The 25,301-nt window shown below is 37.7% G+C and overlaps 1 protein-coding gene across 13 annotated transcripts in view; it reads right to left on the minus strand.

Annotated features, from left to right (window-relative positions):
- Nucleotides 1-206: 206 nt before the first annotated feature.
- LOC18444006 (uncharacterized) overlaps nucleotides 207-25,301 on the minus strand; it is a 31,437-nt gene continuing 6,342 nt past the window's right edge. For 2 of the 13 annotated variants that reach the window (XM_088862562.1, XM_088862566.1), the window contains 24 exons: nucleotides 24,384-24,521; nucleotides 23,900-24,010; nucleotides 23,743-23,793; nucleotides 23,506-23,606; nucleotides 22,911-23,001; nucleotides 22,113-22,250; nucleotides 21,743-22,009; nucleotides 21,530-21,608; nucleotides 21,133-21,224; nucleotides 20,914-20,997; nucleotides 20,622-20,696; nucleotides 18,180-18,227; nucleotides 17,352-17,447; nucleotides 16,979-17,208; nucleotides 12,428-15,941; nucleotides 11,963-12,040; nucleotides 11,644-11,727; nucleotides 9,142-9,213; nucleotides 8,907-9,015; nucleotides 6,686-6,746; nucleotides 4,033-4,161; nucleotides 3,392-3,509; nucleotides 2,221-2,303; nucleotides 207-1,025 (listed from right to left, as the gene is read on the minus strand). In XM_088862562.1, the coding sequence (XP_088718688.1) occupies nucleotides 620-1,025; nucleotides 2,221-2,303; nucleotides 3,392-3,509; nucleotides 4,033-4,161; nucleotides 6,686-6,746; nucleotides 8,907-9,015; nucleotides 9,142-9,213; nucleotides 11,644-11,727; nucleotides 11,963-12,040; nucleotides 12,428-15,941; nucleotides 16,979-17,208; nucleotides 17,352-17,447; nucleotides 18,180-18,227; nucleotides 20,622-20,696; nucleotides 20,914-20,997; nucleotides 21,133-21,224; nucleotides 21,530-21,608; nucleotides 21,743-22,009; nucleotides 22,113-22,250; nucleotides 22,911-23,001; nucleotides 23,506-23,606; nucleotides 23,743-23,793; nucleotides 23,900-24,010; nucleotides 24,384-24,521 (6,255 nt within the window). In that variant the 3' untranslated portion in view covers nucleotides 207-619. Of the gene's footprint in view, nucleotides 1,026-2,220; nucleotides 2,304-3,391; nucleotides 3,510-4,032; nucleotides 4,162-4,288; nucleotides 4,371-6,685; nucleotides 6,747-6,899; nucleotides 7,084-8,906; nucleotides 9,016-9,141; nucleotides 9,214-11,643; nucleotides 11,728-11,962; nucleotides 12,043-12,427; nucleotides 15,942-16,978; nucleotides 17,209-17,351; nucleotides 17,448-18,179; nucleotides 18,228-20,621; nucleotides 20,697-20,913; nucleotides 20,998-21,132; nucleotides 21,225-21,529; nucleotides 21,609-21,742; nucleotides 22,010-22,112; nucleotides 22,251-22,910; nucleotides 23,002-23,505; nucleotides 23,607-23,742; nucleotides 23,801-23,899; nucleotides 24,011-24,383; nucleotides 24,522-25,301 lie in introns of those variants that run through there. The other 11 variants (XM_088862567.1, XM_088862568.1, XR_016052552.1 and 8 more) reach the window with 10 other exon arrangements.

Here is a 25,301-nt window from a genome sequence, read left to right on the forward strand (position 1 = left end):
AGCAATCTTTAAAATAGGAAAGTTCTTACTCATATTTTTATTAGTAGAACATTTAAAATAAAATACTTGTATATTCAAATCAAAATCTACCAATAAAATTTATTTTCTTAAATTTTTAATATATATTTTCAAATATATTATCATAAGTTTATCATGGTGATAAAGTTGGATTAAAGTTGAATTGGATAGAAAACTGGCTCAACAGATTGACTTGTAAACGGCCTAAAAAAAATATCTCGTAAGTTCAGAGTACACATAACACTGCTTTAAAACCCCAAACTTTACCAAACGTATTCTGAAATCAAATACTTGGATGTTTCTATACTCTGCATGAGAGTCAGGCTCTTAGCTGGTGGTCAAGTATAAGGAACTGCAGCAAAACAGCCTAGGGAGAGGGAGACCCATACAAAGTGAAAAGAAAAATACAAATATTTTCTTTAGAGCCCCAGAGAGAAAAAAAGAGGATTAAAATATAGGTGCAGACAGCAATTTCCCCAACCACTTCTCACTTTCTTAATCAAACCCAAGCCTCCCTCCATCCTCTTCCCACTTTAACCTACTCCCTTCAGAGACCATCCCCCTCATCTCTTCCTCTCCCTTCAAGACAATGTTCTCATCATCAAGAATGCTTCCTCTCCCACTTCCCTTCTCGCCTGCCCCCATCTCTCTCTCTCCTCTCCACCATCTGTCTTGGCTTCCCACCTCGACCCCCATGCCTGACCCCAGTTGAGAACCCAGGCCCAAACACGTCAGAGCCCAGGCCAACCTCTGGATCCCCAACGCTTCCTGCATCACCAGAATCTCGGCTCCCTTCACCTGATTCTTCATGGTCCCTATGGTGTAGGATCGCAGGAATTGAGCCAGAATATGACCGTGATCCGGCCAGGACTACCGTTTGTTGGTTCAAAGGAGGAGGCACGGTTGAAGAAGGGGTTGGTGCTGTAGACGGCTCAGAGCCACCGCCCTCTAGGCCCCGAGTGCTTGCTTTAACATTGTCTCTCTCTCTGTATCTTTCTCGTGGCCGGCTGCTTGAAGAACCAGTTTTGTTAAGGAAGTATTGGGCCTCTCCATTAGAGTAACCAAAATGAAAGAAGAGATTAAGGAAAATTAAATAACGTGGTTTGCTAGCATACTAGACATGGTATACAAATGGTGTACTACATGTAATCTCACTGTCCATACTTGGAATGGACTGTTGAGATGAACTGTTCTTCTGCTTGAGAATACAATAGAAGACTTGAGTGGAGGAATGGTTCATCTGAATCATTCATTATTGAGCATGGACGGCTGTGATCACATGAAGCAATTTGTATAATAATAAAGACATGCATGTGCTCATGCGAGTGTAGCATGCCTATTATCCAAAGAAATGCAATGTAGGATATCTGAGTGAAATCAAACACTAATAATAGAATAGAAATTTCTAATCTAAAGTTTAACAGATTAAAAAAAAAAAACAGTTGTAATCTAATGTGTATTTATGAAAGCAGAACAAAAGGTGGAAAAAGGAACACAATGCTTCTACTAATGGGTGAAAATAAACTTTCCGAAGGAAAGTCATACTAGGCCGGCTTTAAAACCAGGGAAAGCGCACCATACACCAGTAGACAATGGCAAATGGTACATCAGTGAGCATCCAGTGTCCATTCCTGATAACAAATGACCGTCATCAATGCCGCACTTTCCAGTGAAGGACATCCACCCAAGTATAGATGATCTCAGACTTCCAAGGTCAAGGACATATGTTGAAGTCCCATAATTTACAATCTACTGTAATAAATACAGCAGACTTACGAAAAAGTAACAGATGAATCCAATGGGTTCAGAGAAGAAGAAAGAATCCTGATTCTTTTCATGTGCCTCACTCTCATGATTCGAGGCATACTTATTCCACAAAAACACCTTAGTTAAGTTTACAAAACCAAAGATGGTTCTGCAATTCCTTCAAATAGAGTCATGATACGAAATATCTTTTAGAACCGGAGATTTTCATAATTTTCCCTACATGGAAGTAGCAACATCCATCAATCTTGAATTTTCCGCTCTCAAAAGTAAATGAACTCTACAGTCATAAGCAAACATTTGGACAAAATATCAAAAATCGAGTAAGGGCCGATGGGACTTGTGCAACATGCAGATTTTTTTGTTTATGCTAGGTGCTTTTGTAATAAATCTTAATATAATTCATCTATCAGACAGGAATAATCCACACATACGCACCTACTGGGTGTGGACGAAGAATACTCCCGGCGAGATGGTCGGACTCCAGATTCTCTTTGCTCAAGCTCCCGTTGAATCTCTCTCTATTAAAAAACATTTCAGATATAAAAGTACATAGAACCGAACAACTAAATCAACATGGTAACCAAAGGTTCTCTGCACAACTATCTGATGTATGAGTTTTTTTTTTTTAAAAAAAAAATTATTTTACTATTTTTTAGATTTTAGGTTTGCAGTTACTTCGTTTTTCTATTTTTCTTTAGGATTATTTGTCTTTTTTTGCTGTAGAGATTTGAGGGGTAGAATTGAAAGTTCATTTTTTAAAGATGAAGGGTTATGACTTGATTAGGGATTCTTAGGGAACAAGTTAGATTTCTAGGTTTCTTGTCTTGTATAAATATGCAACACTTAGATCAGAAAAAGTTTGTTTTTCAATCTTATAATAGAGATCGTTTTGGGTGCACTCCCTTGCAGACTATGAGAGAGGGTATAATCTATTATCCCTTTACTTTCAACTTTATTTTCATCTTTATTTTTTTTAATTTATTTCTTTCTTTCCCATCTTTCCTGAATCACTATCTCACAACGAAGAAGAAAATGAACAAGAAATCATGGAAGCCAATGAACTTCCTATGCCAAGAGGGATGAAAAGATGAATTAGAGATATATCTGAGAGAACTAAAACACTGGTCAAACCAAAATATAAAAATATTTGACTGCAGAAGAAACAGCAGAAAAGTGGGAACTGGCCTTACAAAAGCAACACCACAATCTTCGTCCAAAAGGATTCCCCAACCCCCACCCACACACCCCCAAAAACACATATGCACCCCAAAAGCACGTGCTAAATTTTTAACCCAAGAAACAAAAAGAACTATCAGAAAGTAGAATAAATAGACAACTTCGACTAGAAATATATCAAGTTTAAAAGGACAAAAAGATGACCAAACTTTGACAAGGACAGGAAATATATACGGAATTTATCAGGTCCATGTTCATGATTAAACAGTTGGGTCTCCAAGATAGAACAATAGATCATACTCTCTAATTGCAAGAACTGAAGGGCTGAAAATTTGAAGACTACAAGAAAGATCACAAAATTAAGAGTGATTGATGTAACATTGTTTGGGAACCCGAAGGAGAAAAACTAATTATACAAAATTCATAATACCTGCGCTCGCTTCTCCATTTCCATCTCAAGATTGTGACGCAACTCTCTTGTCTTTGCACGCTCGTGCTCCAACAACCGCTGCCTCTCAACTTCATGCTCTGCCTCTGCTGTTCTTTCCCTGAAGTACAGGATAATAAGAAGACCTATGAAACTGATCGACTCAGTTGTGATTTTGTTGAGACTCTTTTAAGTTCAGTTTTTTATGTTTTCCGTGAGAGTATGAATAACTCTTTTCTCTCAATGCATATATGTTATGTTAATTGGAAAAAAAAACAAGCAAATCGAGATTATAATTATGGGATTGTATACTGAGATCATTTATCTTCGTTACAAGTTGGTCACAATTGCTACTGGCCATTAGATAGTCAATTTGGATGGCTTGGGGTTTTTTTGAACTTTGAGTCTAGTTCAAAAGTTCAAGTTTGAACAAGATTCTTTTTAAGTTCTCAGTTGTTTTGAACTTTTCGAGCCTTGTCAATGACATACTCATAACAATCAATTTGAAATCTGACGGATAAGAATGATTGCGACCTTCTTGTATTAAAAGTATACGGTCTCTTTGTATACTTTTCCTATTATTATTCCATGAAAATTATCCGAAAATTGTACCATAAGGAACCAAAGGAGCATTAGGGCCAGACCTATCGAGTTCTTGGAGAAGCTTTATTTCCCGCAAAGCTACCTCTTCCAGGAACTTTTGCCTGGCACGCCTTGTTAGGAATTTCTTCTGTCTGCGAGCAGCTATTTCTTCTCTGAGCTTGGTCTTCTCTCTAAAAAAAGAAAACAAAGCAAGCAAGCGTTCAAATGGACACCAACCCAAAATAATTTGAATGGAAATGGATCATTATAAATTAGTGTTTTGAAAACTGCCCGTTTGAACTAGAACCAGGGGCTTACCAGGACGCGTCTCGCCAAGACTAGACCGAGTCGACCTGGTAAGCCTCTTGCAAGGTCAATTTCAGCTTTTACAACTTCATAGCTGTAAAAAAATGAGCATTTTCACTGGAATAATTGAGGTTTGCTGAAGAGATTGAATATCGAAAATTTCAGGATTTTCTACATTGAGCCTCAAATTCTTGATCCCTTTTTTTAATTTTTGAGATTTCCAATCAAGAAATACTTCGGGGAATTTGATAAGAAAGGGCTGAGGATTGATAGCCAGGAACCCAATTTTTTTCAACAATATTTATATTTATTTTGATTTTTTTTGCTCAGTTTGGGGTTTTCTTGAAAAGTCCAAGAAAATCTGATATTTTTTGTATACAGTATGTCAATTTATTTTTGTTTTTTCTTGTTGTAGGTTGTGTTCGGAAGGGATTATCTAATACACTGTAATCTGATTTCCAGTTTATAACATTCAAACATTAATTTCCATCATATAATCCAATTTCGAGTCCAAATTTTAAGATAATCTTAATATATTTTAGATAAGTTTTTATTGAAAACTAGAGATTTTCTGCATAATTAAACTATTTAAATCTAGTTAGATAATTCAACATATTAGATATATGTTAAAGCTTAAACATCACATTACGTTTAATTAGATATAATGTTTAATTACCAATTGTATCAAACTTTAATATATCTAGTCAAAGTTTTAACTCTAAACAAATATATTCTAAATTTCTAAATAAGTAATATATATTCTTAATAGGTGTGATTTGCATGAGGCTGCAACCTTAAACAATCAAATTAAGGTTCACCCCAAACTTTGTCATGAGATGCAACTTTGGTGTCAAAAACTCATGGGACAGTGCGAGAATCTATTTTTATCCCAAATTATAAATTGCAAACTCCAAAAATGGTTCAAATCAAGCAGATCTACAAACTAATGGAAATCTTGAAAATGGATCGTCCAGATAATGTGTTGCAAGATGTAGTATTTTTAGGACTTGAGATCTTTCCATATCTATACATCTGGATGTCGAGATGATCAATTAGATATTTTTCCAATGTCAAAACAAGTGTTTTTGAAGGATTTAGGGGTGCCCCTTAATTCTACATTTTAAGATGTCAACCTTATATAAACGTTTTCCTTTTTAATATGAAATTATATATTTTTTACTATTCATCATCCAAGCTTATCCCACCAATTATTTGGGGTCGGCAATTATATATGTTTAACCAGGTACCTAAAATTCTAAATATGTGTTTCAAATTTAAAATAATATATAATTATCTGATATAGCAGATTCTAGATTAAACATATAATATTAATCATTCCTATGAATGTCAACCTTGAGATTCACTGCATTTTAAGCTGTGCAATGACACTCGGACATGAACTAGACTCTCAACATTCACACTTTATGATAATTTCATCAAAATATGTAACCTATTTGTCAAACATTTTTCACAAATCAACCACTGTTTCAAAAAGCGGACCGCCCAGCGTCGGGCGGCCTCCTAAGCGGATATCCCTGGGCGCCCGCCTGAACCCACCTCGGTGGCTGCCCAGGGCCTGCGCCCCACCCAAGGGTGGAAATGCGGCTCCTTGAAGGTATTTTTGAGTCATTATTTTAATATTCAAGGGGCAAAATTGTGGATTTTAGGTTCATTTGAAACCTAAAACCCATTAGAGGCTATTTTCGAGAGAAAACCCAAATATATATATATTCCACTGGACCGCCCAGGTTCTGGGCGCCCGCCTAGGCGCTGGGCGGCCTGGACCACCCCCCCGACCGCCTAGGTGCCACCTAGTGCTTTTTGAAATACCGCAATCAGCTGATTTTGATTTTTAAATTTTTTTTAATATTTTTTCAAAATTTTTTGCCAGCTTGGAGTGGCCAATCGAGTCAAACCGATCAAAGTCAGCCAGTTTGTCTGGTCAATTGGGAACCAGTGGGCGACCACTTCCGCTTCCCAATCCAACTTTTTAAACACTGTTATAAATGAAAGAATATAATGGCAACAATTGGCACAAAAAATTACATAAATACCAATCAACATGGCACACGACATTTGGTTCCGATGCATGCTATAGCCACCCATAACTTGAAAGCAATGAAGTTTCGTTTTTTTAATAGTAAGCAATAAGTGGTTGATAATGCAAGTTTAATGCGATTGTGTATTTTAGTTGCTATACGCAATTCCTCATTTTAGCTTGATAATTTGCGAAAACTGAAAGCTTGGATTTTATATTGGTTAGACACGATTTTGTTTCATGAATCAAATGACCAACATGCATATGCATTAAACTTAAATTGGTTTAAAACATTCAAAAAATTTGTTTAACCAGAAAGCAACAAGTACATTTGAGTATCACTAGAACTTTGTTATCCTTAAAATACTTACAAAGCATAAATCTCAGCCTTCACTTGTTGCAAACGTTGGGTGACATCTTTCGAGTATGGTGCTGAAAGAAATTCAGCAAAACACATAAACACATAACTTAATTAAACATCAAGTAGATATTCATAAAAGTGGTCAATACAAATCCATATGGGATTCTTACTAAATGATGGATTTAGAAAGAGAAAATCCCCAATTACCTCTTGCACATACAAGGGGAGGAAGGAATATGTGTGTGTGAAGGACTTGGTCTGCCCTAGGGTGGACTGGTACAGCGTCCACCCTAGTTGAAAACCCATGCTAGGAGGGTCCTTTGGACTCCAAATTTTTGGGACATGTCCTACTTAAACAATCTCCATGTGAGTGATGTCACCTCCCATGCGGATGTTATCACACCCCTCCTAATGACCAAAAATACCTTTACTAAACAATGCTCCATGTACAAACAAGGATATCTAAGTGTCCAAAATTTGTTGAGTACAATTATAAAAATCTCTATAGTGTGAGCACCCTAATATAACCCTATATTTTATATATATATTATATATATATATATGGGAGTGGATTCTATCAGAGCTAACTGCTACGGTGTCAACCAATGGCCCAGATTCAATCTGGGCTGATCTGACGATTACAATCTCATTTCGTATTTTAATTTTCATTTTTTTCCACAAATCCAAATCACTTGAAATTTTAAGCTTTCATTCTTCTCAGTAAGGCACTCCTAATAAAACTATAAAAAAAAAAAAAAGTCGCAAAACATAAATTGATCAAAATACCCCCAAAATGTTTTGGGGGTATTTTGGTCAATTTATATTTTGTGAATTATGTTTTTTATATTTTTATTAGATTCTTCTATTTTTTAAGAATAGATGCTCCAAATTTCAAGTGATTTGGATATGTAGAAACAAAATAAAAATATACATATATAAATAGAAAAATGCTAAGAATAGACCATTAGCTCATATGAACATATGAGCTCAGCGGCCCAGATTGAATCTGGGCCGTTTTGACGGTCACGACCTCATTTTGTATTTTAATTTTAATTTTTTTTTCTATGAATCCAAATAACTTGAAATTTTAGGCATCCATTCTTCTCATCAAGGCGCATCTAATAAAAAAATTTTAAATTAATTCGCAAAAATTAAATTGATCAAAATACTTCCGAAAAGTTTCGGAGGTATTTTGATCAATTTTTTTATTGTAAATTATTTTTTTGATATTTTTATTAGATTCTCCTATTTTTGAATAATACATGCCTAAAATTTCAAATTATTTGGATTCGTAGAAAAAATTTAAAATTCAAACACGAAATGAGGTCGTGACGGTCAAATCACCCAAAATTACGACCTCATTTTGTATTTTAATTTTAACTTTTTTCTATAAATCCAAATCACTTGAAATTTTAGACGTCTATTCTTCTCATCAAAGCACACCAAATAAAAATATTAAAAAATTAATTCATAAAATATAAATTGACCAAAATATCACTATAAAGTTTTAAGGGTATTTTGGTCAATTTATGTTTTGCAAATTATATTTTTGATATTTTTATTAGATTCTCCTATTTTTAAATAACACATACCCAAAATTTTGGATTTATAGAAAAAAATTAAAATTCAAATACGAAATGCAATCGTGATCAATGGATCGTCCCAGATTGAATATGGTCCGTTGGGCTTATATACAGTTGTGAGCTAGTGGGCCTATGCCAGCATTTCCTTTTATATATATATATATATATATATATATATATATATAGGGTGCGGTTTCTATAAGGTTGCAACCTTAAACAATCCAATTAAGGTGCACCTTAAAATTTTATCATAACATGTCATTTTGTTGTAAAATATTCCTAGTATTATCTTAAAATCTATTTTCATACCTAATTAGAAAATTTTAAATTCCAAAAAAGGTTAAAATCAAGTAGATCTATAAATATATGAAACTTTTGAAAATGGACAGTCTAGATAATATGTTGTAAGATGCACTATTTTTGGGACTCAAAAACTTTTTTCTTTCCATATTCATACATCTTGATGTCGAGATGATCGATTAGAGGGCTTTTTCAACATTAAAACAACATTTCCGATCGATTTTTGAGGTGCATATGTGATTCTACATTTTAAGGTTGCAACCTTATATAAACTTTTCCCATATATATATATATATATATAGAGAGAGAGAGAGAGAGAGAGAATTGCATAGGCACACACATCCTTACTTGCTAAAAGAGGCATTCCATGTGTTTCTTCTACTGGTTTCTCAGATACATCCTGCAATGCCCGCTCTTTTTGGACCAATTCAAGTTCTATTTCAGCTTCTTCCAATTCCTATACATTCAGCAGAACCAAACCATTTGAGGAGGATAGCACTTAAGCATCATCAAGAAAGTCTCACTATCCAGGTGAGAAGCAAAAACTACAAGAACTGTTAAATGTTCCATCAAGATATCCTACCATAGTTTCTTCTTTTACTGACTTTGAGAAGCGGTTAATGTATGACTGGACAGAAGTCAGTGTGGCAACAACCTACAATTAAAAAAAAAGAAAAGAGAGATAAATCAATTATACTGCATATGAAAATAACTATGACAAGATAACAATTCGTTACTTTTAGAGAAAAACTCTCATGTTAACGAAGTGATAGTATGAAACAATGGTTTAAAAAACGGATCGGTGACCCGGATCGGGCTTCCAAAAAACCGATCCGGATCGGCGAATTGGCGATCCGGATCGGGAATCGGGTGAATCGGTCAGAATAAAGCTTAAAAAAAATTCGAAAAAATTATTAAAATTCATTATAAATATTGTTTTTTAGGAATTCAATAAAAAATGAGGGTACTCCATTAAGAATTTTCATGTTTTTGAATGAATATGCGAATATTGATATGTTCTTTCCCTGCATGAACCGCCATTCAGCATTTAATTTACAGTATTTTGTGCTCATCCCTACACTGTTGCTGTTGGGACTCGATATGTGAATAATATGGCTGGGATAAGGTGGCCTCAGAATCATCATCTCTCTCATTTTCTCTTTGAATAATATGCATTAAAAAAAAAAATAACAAATTTTCAAAAAAATCGATCATGGATTAAAAAAAAATTCACAAATTTTCAAAAAATTCTATCATGGATTACAAAAAAAAATTCGATCATGGATTAAAAAAAAAAAATCACAAATTTTCAAAAAATTCAATCATGGATTACATAAAAATCGATCATGGATTACATAAAATTCGATCATGGATTACATAAAATTCGATCATGGATTACAAAAAAAAACAAACAAAAAAAAACAAAAAATTCAATCGTGGATTACAAAAAAAGAAAAAAACAGTTCGATCATGGATTACAAAAAATTCAATCATGGATTACAAAAAACTCTATCATGGGTTACAAAAAAAGCAAAAAACAAAAAATTCAATCATGGATTACAAAAAAAAAAACAAACATTTCGATCATGGATTACAAAAAAAAAACAAACATTTCGATCATGTATTACAAAACATTCGATCATGGATTACAAAAAATTCTATCACGGGTTACAAAAAAAAAAAAAAAACAAAAAAAGCGATCATGGATTACAAGAAAAGAAAACAAACATTTCGATCATGGATTACAAAAAATTCTATTATGGGTTACAAAAAACCAAAAAATTCGATCATGGATTACAAAAAAACAAAAACAATTCGATCATGGATTACAAAAAAATCGATCAAGTATTACAAAAAAATCTATCATGGATTACAATAAAAAAAAATAAAAAAAATAAAAAAAATAAAAAAAAAAAATCCGTACGGACTCGCCGATTCACTGTTTGGACTCGCCGATTCCGTACAGTGAATCGGCGAGTCACTGTGCGGAATCGTCCGGTTCTCTCTAGAACCGGACGATTTCCGATTTTTCAACCGATCCGGTCCCTTTTCGCGAATTCCGAGTCGAACCGGGCGAGTCCGGTTCGACTCGGCGTTTTTTAAAACGCTGGTATGAAATAATTGGTGTTTTAAAGTCAACGATATCATGAATCTTGTTAGTTACAAAGGCAATCCTCTGCACTCGGGAAAACAATCCGATTGTCAATGCTCTAGTGGGATGCTCAACAATAAGTGAAGCCAACCTTTCCAAAACAAGATCACCTACCCAAACCTAAATCACAAAAACTCTCACAAGATGACATGAGGCTCATCTTGTGCACTATCTCCCCACTCTAGACAACCTTCACACCACTAAGTTTATTGTTTCTTTAGGTAAAATTATGTTACCAATCTCTTTCCACACTCCCCAAAATCACAATAAACAAAACCACCTCCAAAGGATTTGTCCTTGCTTCAAGAAAAGGCATCCAAGACCTATTCTGCTCTCTTGAAATCCTAGTAACAAAAAATAAATTCCAAGAGATACAACACAAGATCCCAAAATTCTCCGGTGACTCATGGTGAACGCTACACCAACTTAAAAGTTTTGAGGACAACTCACATAAAGTAATGAAATTAATCTATGCATGGACTTCCACTCAATATGATGGTAAACAGCCTCAAGATGATAAAGTTCATTGATAAGTCACCAGATGAACACCAAGGTTGGCAGGGTTTTTTTCTTGGTTGCAGCCTGAAGTTTCCCAAGGAAATCAAGGTAAAAGAGTCTCACTTCCCATACTGCCATGCAAATTTGGTTCACAGCTAGTGTTGTGCGCATGTTTGGGGGGAGGAGGGGACATGAGTTAGGCAGCATGCATCAGACCCTCTTTTAAAATAGATAGTTCCACTCAGCATACACACTACCATACAGTGGCTTCTTCAAAACCTAAACTCAATGCTTGCCTGGAGCAGCGTATAGAATTACATCCTTTCAGGTTTTCAGCAACACTGATTATTTTACCAACTAAAGCTGCAGCTGAAGAATTGTTTTAACCAAATGCGTTTTTCCAAAAAATTGCCGCCACCCCATGAAATTACCAACCTGAAGAATAGATTCGCGAGTGCCTCCAAAATCAGGATTGATGGGTTCCTTCCCAGAGCGCAATACGAAAACTCCTTTCAAAACCTTGAAAGTATAAAAAATGTTAGGTTTCATGGAAACCTAAATAAGTAATACACAAAGATAATAACAGCACAATGAATTGGGTATGGAAGGAAGAAAAACCAAGTCAAATACCAACTTCTCAAAACCAAACTATCCATTAACCAGAGAAATAAAAAGGTATTATGAAAATCTCATGAAACATGAGCACAACACCTCATACTGCACTTTACATTTCCAAGGTACATGCATCAAATACCTCCTTAGCATCCTCCTCGCCAACTCTAAGTTGACACAAAGCTTGACAGGCAATTTTTTCTGGAGCACCAGCCCCTCCATCTGAAATAACAGGCTAAAAACCAAAGTTAAATAGCCAAGCTGAGTTTCAAAACAAATAAAAACAGTATCATTCATAAAAAGGAAAGTTTACCATAATCCACAACCGTATGGTATATGGAACTCCAAAGGCGAACGGCATCCACTGACAGCTCCTGATGATAGACAATGGAGATTAACTGTATTGGGGCCAACCAGGACAGTCACCCATGGCAATGTTAATCTCCATCATCCATCATCAGGAAAAAATAATGGGTGCTCCCTGGAGTACGTTATACCATACTCCACTGGATTATGGAATGCACACCCTTTGTGACAGTGCTTGAAAGTTTCATTTCACAGAGTAGGAGCTTCTAAAAAAAAAAAAAGAAGGAATAAGAGCAAACAGATCACTTTTTGATGCCCCTATGGCCTCCAAGTTCTTCCATACACTTTGGGGTATCAAAGTAATGTCCTCTATGGGGGAATAGAGGCATGCACTGGCAAGAAGAGCTAACGACAGTCGTGTCACAGTCCAATTGCTCAAAGAATATCCCAGTTTGCTTAACCATGGAAGGAGAGTGTGAGCTGATGAAAGGAAAGACTGAAGCTGCTGGCGTTTGGTAAAAGGAATAAAGCCCGATAACAGTCTGAGAGCTTGAGTTTTTAAAGACACTGAAGGCTCTGAAGATGCTAAACCAGCTATTCTATCCCATGTACTCGCAACTAAATCTGACATAACTGACTCAGGAACAGGTATATCAGCTTGAGCCAATACATTATCCCCATCACCCTGACTAATTCCCCCTTCTTTTCCAATGCTTGTGCTCTCAACAAGTCTTTCAAGAAGCTGCAAAGCAACAGAACATAGTTCGGGTTCTGAATTTTCTAGCATTGTACAGAACATATCAACCAGAGAAGATACCGCTTCACTGGGGAGGTTGGATAGTCCTCTGTCAAGTAAACTTGACATCCACTTACCACTCTGCAGCCGCCAAGAAATTTTTGGAGCATGGAGACATGCATGCTTAATTGCCCAACATGCAGAAGAAACCACATGGTCTAAACCAAATTGAGAAGGCAACCCAAGTAAATAATCTAGCATTAAAGCCGCCACCTGCCAGCAATGGCTCTTCTGGAGTGCTATGGCAACTTCAGCAAGACCTTCAAGAGCAGTTTTCGTGTGCATCAAACCTTCAATACTGTTAATTGCAATTGTAAGGCTAAGATCGTCTGTGCTACTACCAGCTGACTGGCATATGGATAACAGGCATTTCAAGTTCAGAATACAAGTCGCCAAAGTTTGCGCCAATCTCTTTGTGAGTTGAGGATGAAGATTCCAGCAAAGCTCAACAGTTTGGGAGAGCTTTGAAATAAGGGCCTCCAATCCTTCAGAGAATAGTTTTACTTCCTCAACACATGAGAAGCACTTCAATGAATGAACCCTTCGTTCTGAAATTCCATTTTCATTATTGGAATGGTCAATCTCTCCACTATTAGAATGGTCTCCACTTTTATCGGGACAAAGAATGGCACTTTTCCCAGCTGAGGGCGACAACGGAACAGAAATATAAATGCCAAACTCATTCAAGCAATAAACCAACATGGAATTACAACTATTCAAGAGATTTTGAAATGCACAAAGATAGTCACTAAATGAAGATGTTGGTTCAAAGTGAGCGAAATCAGCCCACCATAACAAGGAGTGCAAAATTTCCTTCCTCCTCAGAAAGGAAAAATCTGGAAAGAGAGATCCCAAAATAAAAATCATCAGTGCCCCCTGATAACTCTTGTCAACAGACCCATCCTGCACCTGAGAGCCACAACCAATATAGCTAAAAAGTGCACTAAAGCATAAGGACTCAAAATTCATACATGTTGATCCTTCTGGTGATTCTATTTCATCAGCAAGCACCTTTCCTGAAACATATGAAATGAGAGGCTTCAGCAGACGTAAGGCAGAATCTAGAAAACCCACATCACAATAAGAGCTTTTACATAAAGACAGCAACACTTGAACCACTCGAGGTATTTCAGGCACTATAGCTTCCATGTGCTCCACAACAATGGCTTCTAGTAGGTATAAGATGATTGACTTGGCATTGTTGGCAGCATAACCTTTCAAAGAACGTGTGTTCTTCCCACTAAACTGCAGGCCTCTCTCTGTTTCTGCAAATGGCCAAAGGCACAGATCAGAGAACCAACAAAGAGCATCTGGAACAGCACAAGGCGGAAGGGATTTCAACTGTAAGCCCACAGCTTCCAATATAGTTTCCCCAAAGACCCCAAACTGCTGCTTCATGTTTGGGAAGAACTTATGGATGTCAGGATAAATAACTTGAAGAAAACCTTCAGAAACAGAAGAATCAGACCCTCCACTGGCCGGTGCATTCTGATTCACTCCTGCTAAGCCCATCGAGGCCTCCGATATTTCTTCATTATCCTTTTGGTTGGCTAAATTATTTACCCATGCAAGCTCATCAGCAAAAATACTCAATAAGCTTGTCAACTGTGAAAGGTCTGAGGCAAGAAATAACCCTTCTTTGAGATAATTTTTAGCATGACGAGACAGGGCCATCCACCCTACAAACCTGACAAGTGGTGAAGCACAGGTAGAGAATTTTGAAATTTTCTTTATCCAGGATGAAGGAGGGACCAAACTCCTGAAACAAAACTCATTTCTCGATCTCATTCTGGAGCTTTTGCCATCATCGCCGCCACTGGAAGCCACAACTAATCTTTGGAGAAGAACCCAACGTCGTTTTAATTCATGGGTCCTTTCAAGGTCCAATTGCAAGTTCCCATCCTTTAACTGATAATAGAAAGATGTAAGCAACCCATTAAGATGCTCAGAAAATCCTAATATGATATCAACAACACTCTCAGGAGGGCAAAACAACTCAGTCGCTGAATGGAGTAAAAATAAGAGACTCTGCATAAGGATTTCGTGCATTGTGTGCTGTTTGCTTTGTAATTGTCGGACAATAAAGTGGCATAGTAAGGCTTGATTTTGCCTAACTAGGGTAACAGCATCTGAGGACTGCACATCCTCTGGAAGGATTTTCAAGCAATGCCCCTCATCTTGCTCAATATCTTGGGGATATTCTTCATTGGCTGTTCGGTTACAATACTCGCGATCCAATTCTGCAGCTTGGAGGAGTATTTGGAGAACATTTTTGTCTCTTTTACTTTCAAGGAGAGCTATTGTTTCCAATCCATTACTTCTCTTGGTTTGTCCTTTCGCATAACTAATATGATCAGTTGGAAGCATCGCTTCTTTGCTTATGTTCAATCTGCTGGCAAGTTTTGGAGGCTCTCTAAAGGCCAACACGAAAAAAGGATTAATATAGCACTCTGCAGCTAAAAGCAGGGCATCAATGGCTGCATTATGAGACTCTGGGGAAACCTCATGCTGAGAGTGTAACTCTAAAGCTAAACGGTGGAATTCAGAAGCCCTAAGCTCACAGTCTTGATGGTTTACAAGTTGGAGATAATCTGCCTGCAAGTTGAAGTACTCATCAGCAAAACCAACATCCAAAATCGACCCACTGGGCAGTTGATTATTCGCACTCTTCTCATTTGGTGGTTTCCCATCTTTGTTACTTTGAGAAGTCTGACTATCTGCACTAGAACCTTCAGAAGGGCTTGGAGAATTCTTTAGAATGGCATGTTTCAAGACAGCTGGAGCAAAGAGAAGGCTAGCATCCTCAGTTATCTCCATCTTCATATTTCCCTCTGATACATCACTCTTTCCTTCAGCCTCATCTTCAATTTGGGGTTTGTAGGAAGTTCCATAACGGGGGGGAGTGGAACTATACGAAATACTGGATGATTCTCGCTCTGCCCCTTTAGCAGCTGAGAATTTGCAATTGTCAATTTCAGGAGGCAATGGCATGTGCGGTGCAAGAATAGAGAGGAGAACACTGTCAACAACACAACACATAAGAAAATTTTTATCAGCACACAATGAAGTCCAAATAATGAGGAAGTGTAATACACAATCCAATGCATTACGGTTAGGGCATGCGCAACAGGCTGTGCAGACCCTGCCTGACATAGGTCAGGTCGACATTCCTTCATGGAGCCCATCAGGCCGGGCACGCCAGGTCAGGTCTACATCCCTTCAGGAGCCCATCACATGGCCAGGCCCGAATTAGAGGCCGAGGTATTAACAGGCCACACGAGGGCCTTACTAATGAGGGTCGACATACCCTTATTATCTGTAAACTGGACAGACTGGGGCCGACCTGGATGGCCCATTAGTCATAATTCTTAATCCAACTTATCCGATTTTCACTAATACAACTATGTTTTTGACTGGATCACTAAAATTACAATTGACTGAATTCTTTTTATGTTGCTTGTAAGGGGGTTTAATAATCCACCTTGTTTCTAATTGTTTATTCGGCAACCAGATTTTTAATAATCCACCATGTTTTGGGTGGTTTACCAATTATGTCTTCCCATTAAAAGGGTTGCTTTGGAAGGCCAAGGGATTCGAACCTTGGCTAACCCAATAAAAATCAAATGCGCTGTCAAAGGCAGTGAACTTTAAGTGATACCAGAGTGGACATGGTACATTTATCTAATGTAGGCTGCGTGGAGTCCCATCAAAATGGTGACTGGGCAGCGCATATTCAAGTCCTGACTTCCAGGAGTCCCAGGCTGAGTCTCAGTCAAGCTACTCCGAAGGCCGAGTTGCAGACCTAATTATGGTATACTTTTAGCCCATTTGCGGCCATCACCATCCAATAAAATGATGCATGGCGATAGAGTGGCACCCACCAGAGCAGGTATGATCCCAAATGGCGGGCTCCAACATATCATCAACAGCAGTGACCCTAGTGGACTATGTTTTCTACATTCCATTTACAACTCTAAACTTGGCCATAAAAAATTTGTAGTGACATATGAGAGAGAAAAGAAATGGATAAGAGGCCAATTTTTTCTCAAAAGATACCTTGGTGCAGCAGATCCTCTTCTCCATTCGGATTCCAAGGGGGGAAGAACAGCTGATCTGCGCACTGCCGTGCGTATTATATTAAGAGCTATCACACAAGCCTGTTCCTGTTTGTCCAGAAAAACCGAAGCAACATCTCCAAAAGCAATGGTATTCTTAACTGCAGTAATAGCAGGATCAAGAAAAGGCTCTAGCATTTCCAAGAGAAAGAGCAACTTGTGCTTAACTTCCTGAAATTAGAATGAGGAGATAATATTACTTGAAAGGCAGTTGCCAGGCAGTAAGCCAAATAAATTTATGCAAATATGGTCACAATGACTCTTAGCTGATATACTAAATTACCGAATAAAGATAAAAGATAGATTAACAGGACCTTATACTGTGCAATTACATCATCCACATGTCCTGACAATGCCAGTATGATATACTTCAGAGCAGCACGAGCACGACCCGGAGAATTATGGCTACCCTGACAAATTCAACAAAACTTCTTCAATGCTAATTTCCTCTCATGTGGCAAGGAGGGGCAATAAAAGTCGAGGGATACCGATGTAAAAACAAGATATTTGACAAACACAAGACCACATTACACAGATATTCCGAGGTTGAATTGAGAGTTGACAACAAGATATAAAAGACTCGTATTTTTGTTATGTAAGGTTATTATCTTTCTGTTAATATAGTGCAATGATACAAAGAAAAGAGACATTACAGAAAATCCAGAAATTTTTAAAACAAAATTTTACCAAACCTAGAGACATCGACAATTAGGTTGGACCCAGATAGGTACAAACCAAACATTATTGAGTACTTGCAATGAGAGAAAGTGAGGAAGGCGGGTTGTTCTATGTTTCTTTCTTTTCTAAACAGAAGGATGATCAGTTTGAGTTCTCAGAAGAAGAAAAACAAAAACATGACAATGCTTTGGAGTTTGGTTCCAGGCCACTAGGTTAAAGACAAAAAATTTGATATCAGAAATAAAAAGCTCCAAAGAAAACCACATAAAATCAAAATAACTATCATCTGCAATAGCTACTCCATTTCTCCGATAGAATATGGTTGGCTACAAACTATCATATACTTGTGAAAGGTGACACTTCCACAACGAAAATGACTGAGACCAAGGAAGCAGTGATTCTTCATCGAGTATATATATAAGGATAAGAGTTCTAGCATCGACATGGGGTTATGTGAAGCTAACCTGGATTGTTCCCAGAAGATCCTCTAGCAATTCAATAGTCAGGTCCACCTGCAAACCGCCAAAAAGAAAGAAAGCAATATAAAAAACAGAATCTCGGGCCAAAGGTTTACTTTCACATGAAATCACTAGAATTTACTGTAAAATCCAATTTTAATGGCATCGAGAGCTTTTGATCCTTTTCACAAGAATAAACTTTCTCAGTGTGAACAGCTCAAGAATGGATAGAGAAAAACTAGAGTGTTGCGAGGATAGTAGAAGAGTTAGATGAATATCTCTACATGTCATGCGAGGTAATGAAGTGACAATGAGGGTTTTGAAGAGTGCTCTAGAGAGAGAGAGAGAGAGAGAGAGAGGACTTTATCTGCTTAAGAAAATTGCAGACTTCTACAATAAACGAACAGATATAATAAAACTAGTTTCTGGCATAAAACAGAAGACACCAGGTAATGTACATTTTTCTGTGGGAATGACTATATTAACCCTTGAATTTTAATGCAATCGCAGGGATATTCTCTTCTAGTGCAGATATACCATGCTCCCGAGGGAGCATAGTTTACTTCTACTCCCTAAAGCTACTTGGGAGGATTTTTTCAATCTAAAATTTTTGGAATCACTTAAAAATTACTAGAGAGTATTCTCAAAAAGAGAAATTGAAATCTGAGTTTCTAACACTTATATCTTACCATCTCAAAATTGGATGGTCACCATTCAATCTCGAGACATTTTTCAAGTGCACAGAGGGCACAATTAGGAAGTTTTTTATTGAGCTTAATCTATAGGTTGAAAAGGTTCCATCCCCAAATTTTGAGGTCATAAAATTAATTCTAAGGAAATCCCTGCATCATAGCCTCCACGTTTTTAGATCTTCTATACGCTTCCACCCCAAGGAAGGGACAAGAGTCAATTTTTGTATAGACCTCTGGTTGGGCCATCGCCCACTCTCGCTTTATTTCCCTAATCTCTTCAACTTGGCTAGAAATTCCAGCGCCTTCATCGAAGATCTTTTCGAGCCGTTTGGGAACACTAGGTCATGGAATTCTGGCTTTCACAGGCTTCTATGTGACGAATAGATCCCCGCCTTCCTCAAACTCCTCCCTTCTACATTCCTCTTCCTTCTCTCGGTGAGGATAAAATTATATGGACCTCACCTTCTTCTAGGATCATCTTTGTATCCTCCTTTCACCGCCTTATCTCCCCCCAACAATACAGCCCTCGTGACAGTTAACCATTGCTAAAGCTTGGATTAAATTTATTCCTCCTAGATTACAGGTTTTTAATGGGGTCGGGCTCTGGGAAAGAGTCCTTTCCATGGACCAACTCCAAAGAAAAGGCCTGAAAATCCCTAACAGATGCGCTATGTGCCTATCGGAGGAGGAAACACACTCCCACTTATTCATCCACTGCACGTTTGCAAGTCAGCTCTGGGAGCACTTGCTTCAACTGTTTGGTTGGTCATGGGTCTCAGCAGAATAAGTTCCGCAGCATTTCCAGCAAATGCTATTCCTATCATGGCCCAAATCAGGTGCTACACTTTGGAAGGCAGAAGTGGTGGACACTCTCTGGTCGATCTGGAAGGAAAGCAACAATAGAATCTTTCGGGGGCAGCAGTCTCACAGTCAGAAAGTACTGGAATCCATCAAATCCATGGTGATCTTCTGGGCCGCCAACCACAACCATTTCAAGCTTCACTCCGCCTTTGACATACACCTCAACTGGACCACCATCCTCCACCAGAAGCCCAGGTAGGTGACCCGTTCTTCCCTCTGGAGACCCTTGGAGCAGGGCCACACCAAATTCAATTTCGACGGATGCTTCCTTGGTAACCCTGGCCCGGCGGGCATCGGGGATATCTTCGGAAACCACCAGGGCCTCTCTCTCCTGACCTTGGCCTCCCCCATTGGTATCGCAGTTTACACCTTGGCAGAAGCCCGTGCCGTTTTGGAAGGCCTCAAATGTTACAACCCTTCATGCAGCCCTGTTTTGGTAGTAGAGGGTGACTCAAGAAATGTAATTTCCTGGGCCTCACGAAGGGCTGCGCCACCTTGGAAACTATTGACTATCTCTGATGAGATTTACAACATTTGCAGGCATATACAGGTCTCATGGAAGCATACCTGGGGGTAGGCCAACCAAGTGGCTGACCTTCTGGCTAAGCAAGGCACATCAATGGCATTGACCTAATCTATGTCGTTACGCATCTTACACCCTGTTTTTGTATTACCAAACACGCTTTTTTGTATTTGATTTATCCATTTGTATAGCATTTTTTGCTATTGTGCGACATCCTCGGTGGCTGTTTTTGTGGCCCAGATGTGGGCAGTTCTTGTATATTGTAAATTCTTACACTTAATACAATGTTAACGGTTCCAAACAAAATTATAAAAAACAGATAAAAAACGAGAGTTACTCAAGCGATCTCAGAAGTTAGAACACGTTACACACCTTTCCAACCACTGCAGATAGCCATGGTGCAAGGGGTCCAGAACATAGATCAATAAGAACACTGGCAGCTTTTGCCTGATGATGTGCAGATAAACATTTTAGGGTAAGATTAGGCAGAATAATAATGATGAAAAACTGAAATAACTTTAAAACTACTTGTACGATTAGTAAAGCTGAAATTCAATAAATAAGTTCAAAGAAAGTCATTAATAATATTCAATTTGAATATTATAGTGGAGTCGTAGAAATAAAAAGTTTTAATTAATCCAAGCAAAAGGAAACTGATACAAACATGTGCAGGTGAATACGATGATAGATACCCAGCGCAGGCTTCGAGAAGGGGCCTGTATGTGGATGACATTGACACTGCCACAATCTGCATGCAGAATATTTTTTTTTTTTTGGTGTAAGTTCAATTTGCAGTTCACTATAATAACCAAAGAAGGGGCATGCATGGTATTTTCTCATGAAACAAGCTTGAATTATATCATCAAAATCCATCAGCTGTGACCTGTGAAAGAGCATGCTGAACCAAGGGCTGTTTCCACGGCAAGAAACTGTCATCAATATGCTCTGTAGAACTGCCAATGGAAGGACGAAGTGCTACATGAAAACAGAAAAAACATATTAATACATTCACTGTATCTTAGAAGCTCAGTCAGACGGTGGTAAAGGGGCAAGAATACTGCAATGCAATGGACTATGGAAAACCATAGTCCGTGGGGGACACTACCACGATACTGTTTGATGAAATAATGCAAAATGGAGGGTCATTTCCTGTTCTGGTTCTCTCCACCATCTATTTCATTGAATGGCAACCGTGATTTTCCAAAGGCATTGTATTGTTGTATACTTTTCCAACATTTAAGAGGTTCCAAGATAGCAAAATTATTTCCAGGTACCATTACCTGGTAGCAGTGCTTGTACAAGTGGCAATACAGACCACAAGTCTGGTCTACCATTAGCCAATTTGCTGCAAAGAGGAGGCTGCAAAAAATCAACAGACTCAATAAGAAACTTCTGCCACTTTGGCATTTCCACTGGTTCGAGCCCCTTCTGAATGTCATTATAAAAAATTTAAGCTTGCCATAAAGAACTCAGAAACCGACACAGTTTCATACCTGTGAAGCACAAGCAAAGAGAACATGCATAATCCCCTCTTCTACAGCTGCAATATCCAAAATATTAAGACAAGAGGTATCCCATGAATCAACAGGTATCTTAAACTCATCTCCAAATAAGCTCGAACAATCCATCAAAGAAATATGAGCAGATGCATCTGATTTTTCTGTCTCGACAGAAATTGACGAACTTGGTTGTTCACAAAAAATAATCGAAGCTTCAACTGAAGAAATAGGTTCCGTTAACCTCCATAGCACTCTGGAAGCCTGAATTATGACACACAAAAACCAAATGCCAGAGGGTGGGTTCAATTTGGATGTGAAAGTGGAAACTTCCAATAAAGTCGAAAAGCCAACTTCTGACCCTTACCAGTCGAGAAACAAGTCCAAGGTGAGGATCTTTATATGCCTTTCTGAGCAACATAAACACAGCATCTGGACGAAAAGCCACAATGCTGGCAGTAGGTTGGGCAACCTGTGATGGACTGCGCGATCGCCTGGGCTGGGCCTGAAAAACAAAAAGATCATCTGTTATTCCAGTTCCATCATCGATCACACTTACCATTCCAGCTCCATAACCTATGATTATAAAACATGTAATTTTATGAGGTTCGTCATCCTTGGTGCATTATAAGGTTTGCATCCTTTTAATTGTACATTGGACAAGCCAGATCTGGGCCACTGACTACTTTGGTTCGTTGTGTCAAGCTCCAATGCAAAATCAGGTTTTGGAGGAATAATATAATATTATTTTGTATAAATTTTTGGGAGTAAAATGTATCTCGAGCAATCTCAAGATTGAACCTTTTGGAGCATCATCCATGAAGATATTAAAGTTGCGAAGCCGTAGTTGATGAATATAATCAGTTTCAGGGTTAGGTATAGTCGGTTATCATAGATCAACCTAATTGATGCACAATATTTCTATCTAGATTTCACTCTTCAGAAATGGAAAAATTTTTATCCTTACAAATCAGACGATTAAGGATTAATAACCTAGCAACTAAGTTTGAGGTACAACTCTCCATCTGTATGCTACATGATTTAACATTCTAGACTATTCCCATGTTATAGACAACACAATCTAGTCAAAATCCTGTTTTCTAAGACATTTATTAATGCCAAAAAGAAAACCAAAATACACTAAATGGTGGAAAAAATTAAGTACCTCAAAGTTTGACGAAACCATCAAAGTTATGCCTTGGCCATTTCTTGAAGTATCTGAATCAAGGAAGCCACTGGCTGACTTTGCAGCTTCCCTAGAAATTAGAAATATATTAAATCACATTAACTTAAAGCAAATGTAGTGTATCACCCCAAAAAGTGCAACTATATAATGACATCACATTTCATCCTATGACCATTACATCCAAAATGTCTCACATAACAATCTAGTGATCATTGCAAGATTGTCATAGTTCATGGAAAATTATAACACATAATGTAAGGCACTCTCAAATAATTATGAAAAGATCAATACAACATAAGGGCAATAGATAAAGCATCAAGAAATTCATGTTAAAGTTTTTACTTGGGACCTAGTTTTCACACCCCTTTTTTAACAACAACAACCATTGTACAACTCAGACATTCATCTTTGCATGTGATTGGTCTGGATTATGTGAATTAATGCAATGGCTAAAAAATGGTCATAAATACTAGCCCCCTTCCTTTTTTGATAAGTACCTTCTTCTTCTTCATTTATAGCATTTATGAGCATGTGCATGTGTGTTCCCCAAAGTAATATAGTGCGATAGACTAACCTTTCGGTCACGATATTAAGAATAGGATACAACGGACCAGCAAGCATTGCAAGAAAGCGTGTATTGGACTCTGATGCTTCTGAGTAGTTGGAAAGATCAGACTACATTTTCAAATAGCATATTCCAATCATTTCACCATGAAAAAGTCTCAAGGGCAAAGACCCAAAAAAAAAAAAAAAATTAAATAGTAAATATAATGTTACTTCAAAAAATGCTATAAGAATCTCACAAGCATACCTCAAGTTGCGGAAGAAATGCTTGCAATCGACTTGTGATGTCTTGAAGCAACTACGGGCTAATAAGCATTAGCAGTCACATTGATATCATGGTAATGTAGATGAAATGGCTAAAGGATAGAAGAATCATATAATTGTTATAATGCTGCAGTATCAACCTGTAGATGCATGTCATGAGGCTCTTGCTTGTGAGACATGATATGCGGCAACAAGTAATCAACCACTGGTTGAAACTCAGGCTCTAATCCAGCAATAGAAACTCCAATCAGCTGCCACAAAAATGCAATTTTTTTATTTATTTTGAATAAGCATATTAGGCCAAATGGAAAGACAATATAAGACATGATCACTCATGTACATAAAAGCATTTTAAAAATATAATGAAAGTTTTAGATCATTTTCCACACCAGAGAAGCTTCAAGTCGGTAAGTTGATGCAAGGAAGTTTGTCTTACACCAAAGTTTAAGAACATTTCCACCTTCTTAATATAAACTTATAAATAACGCAATAACCTATAAAAGTTAAAAGAATGAAAAAATGCCCCAGAGACAGTTTACTCCATGCACCACTAAGAGAAGACATTCTTCTAATACTGGCGCCACATTTGATTATTAACAAATCAATGCTCATAAAGAGGATCACCTGTATGAAAAAAATAGCAATTGGATTCCCTCGCAAACAAGAAATCCGTACATATCTGCATGGGGTGTAATTTACTGGATACAACATATCTCGCCGAGGAGCTTCACAACGTGGACGAACTTTCACAAATGCCTCGGGCTGAGAAAACAGCAATTACTCATGTCATAAAAGAAGCAAGCAACTGGATGGCATTTTTGCAATAGTTTCCAATAATTAACACAAACTGCGTATCCATGTCACAAGACGAACTTTAAAAAAAATCATATCTATGTCACAAGACAAACTAAAAAAAAAACATCTTTTTCCACATAAATTGAATGTGGCACTCCAAACTTCCAACATGAATGTATAAAATCCTTGCTCATCCAGCACCCATCCTCTCTTCATCCCCAGTTTAAAACATCAAATGGAGACACTCTCTCTCTCTCTCTCTCTCTCTCTCTCTCTCTCTCTCTCTCTCTCTCTCTCTCTCTCTCACACACACACACACACACACCCACAGAGACAGAGACATCCCTAGTTAGAAACATTGAATGGAGACTCTCTCTCTCTCTCTCACACACACACACACACACACAGACAGAGAGACATCCCTAGTTAGAAACATTGAATGGAGACTCTCTCTCTCTCTCTCTCACACACACACACACACAAAAACATAGACAAATACATATCATTATGCCTTCTTCCTTATCAATGGAGACAAGAATTAGTTTCCCTCCCTTGCATTATTATCAACTTTCTCGCTTTTTCTATGGCTTGAGAAAAGTGCAGGAGAGAAGCTCTCTTGTAGAAGTTAAGAAGAATGCAAGTGAGAAGAGGATCATGGGGTCACATGGTGATAATGGGGGTCTCAAGATTAAATAGCAGGTCAAGATATTGTCTCTATATCCATATCTCTTTACACTGAACTCCGTC

The sequence above is a fragment of the Amborella trichopoda genome, chromosome 3, assembly GCF_054954075.1.
Source record: "Amborella trichopoda isolate Santa Cruz 75 chromosome 3, AtrichopodaSantaCruz75HAP2 v2.0, whole genome shotgun sequence".
Taxonomy (NCBI): domain Eukaryota; kingdom Viridiplantae; phylum Streptophyta; class Magnoliopsida; order Amborellales; family Amborellaceae; genus Amborella; species Amborella trichopoda.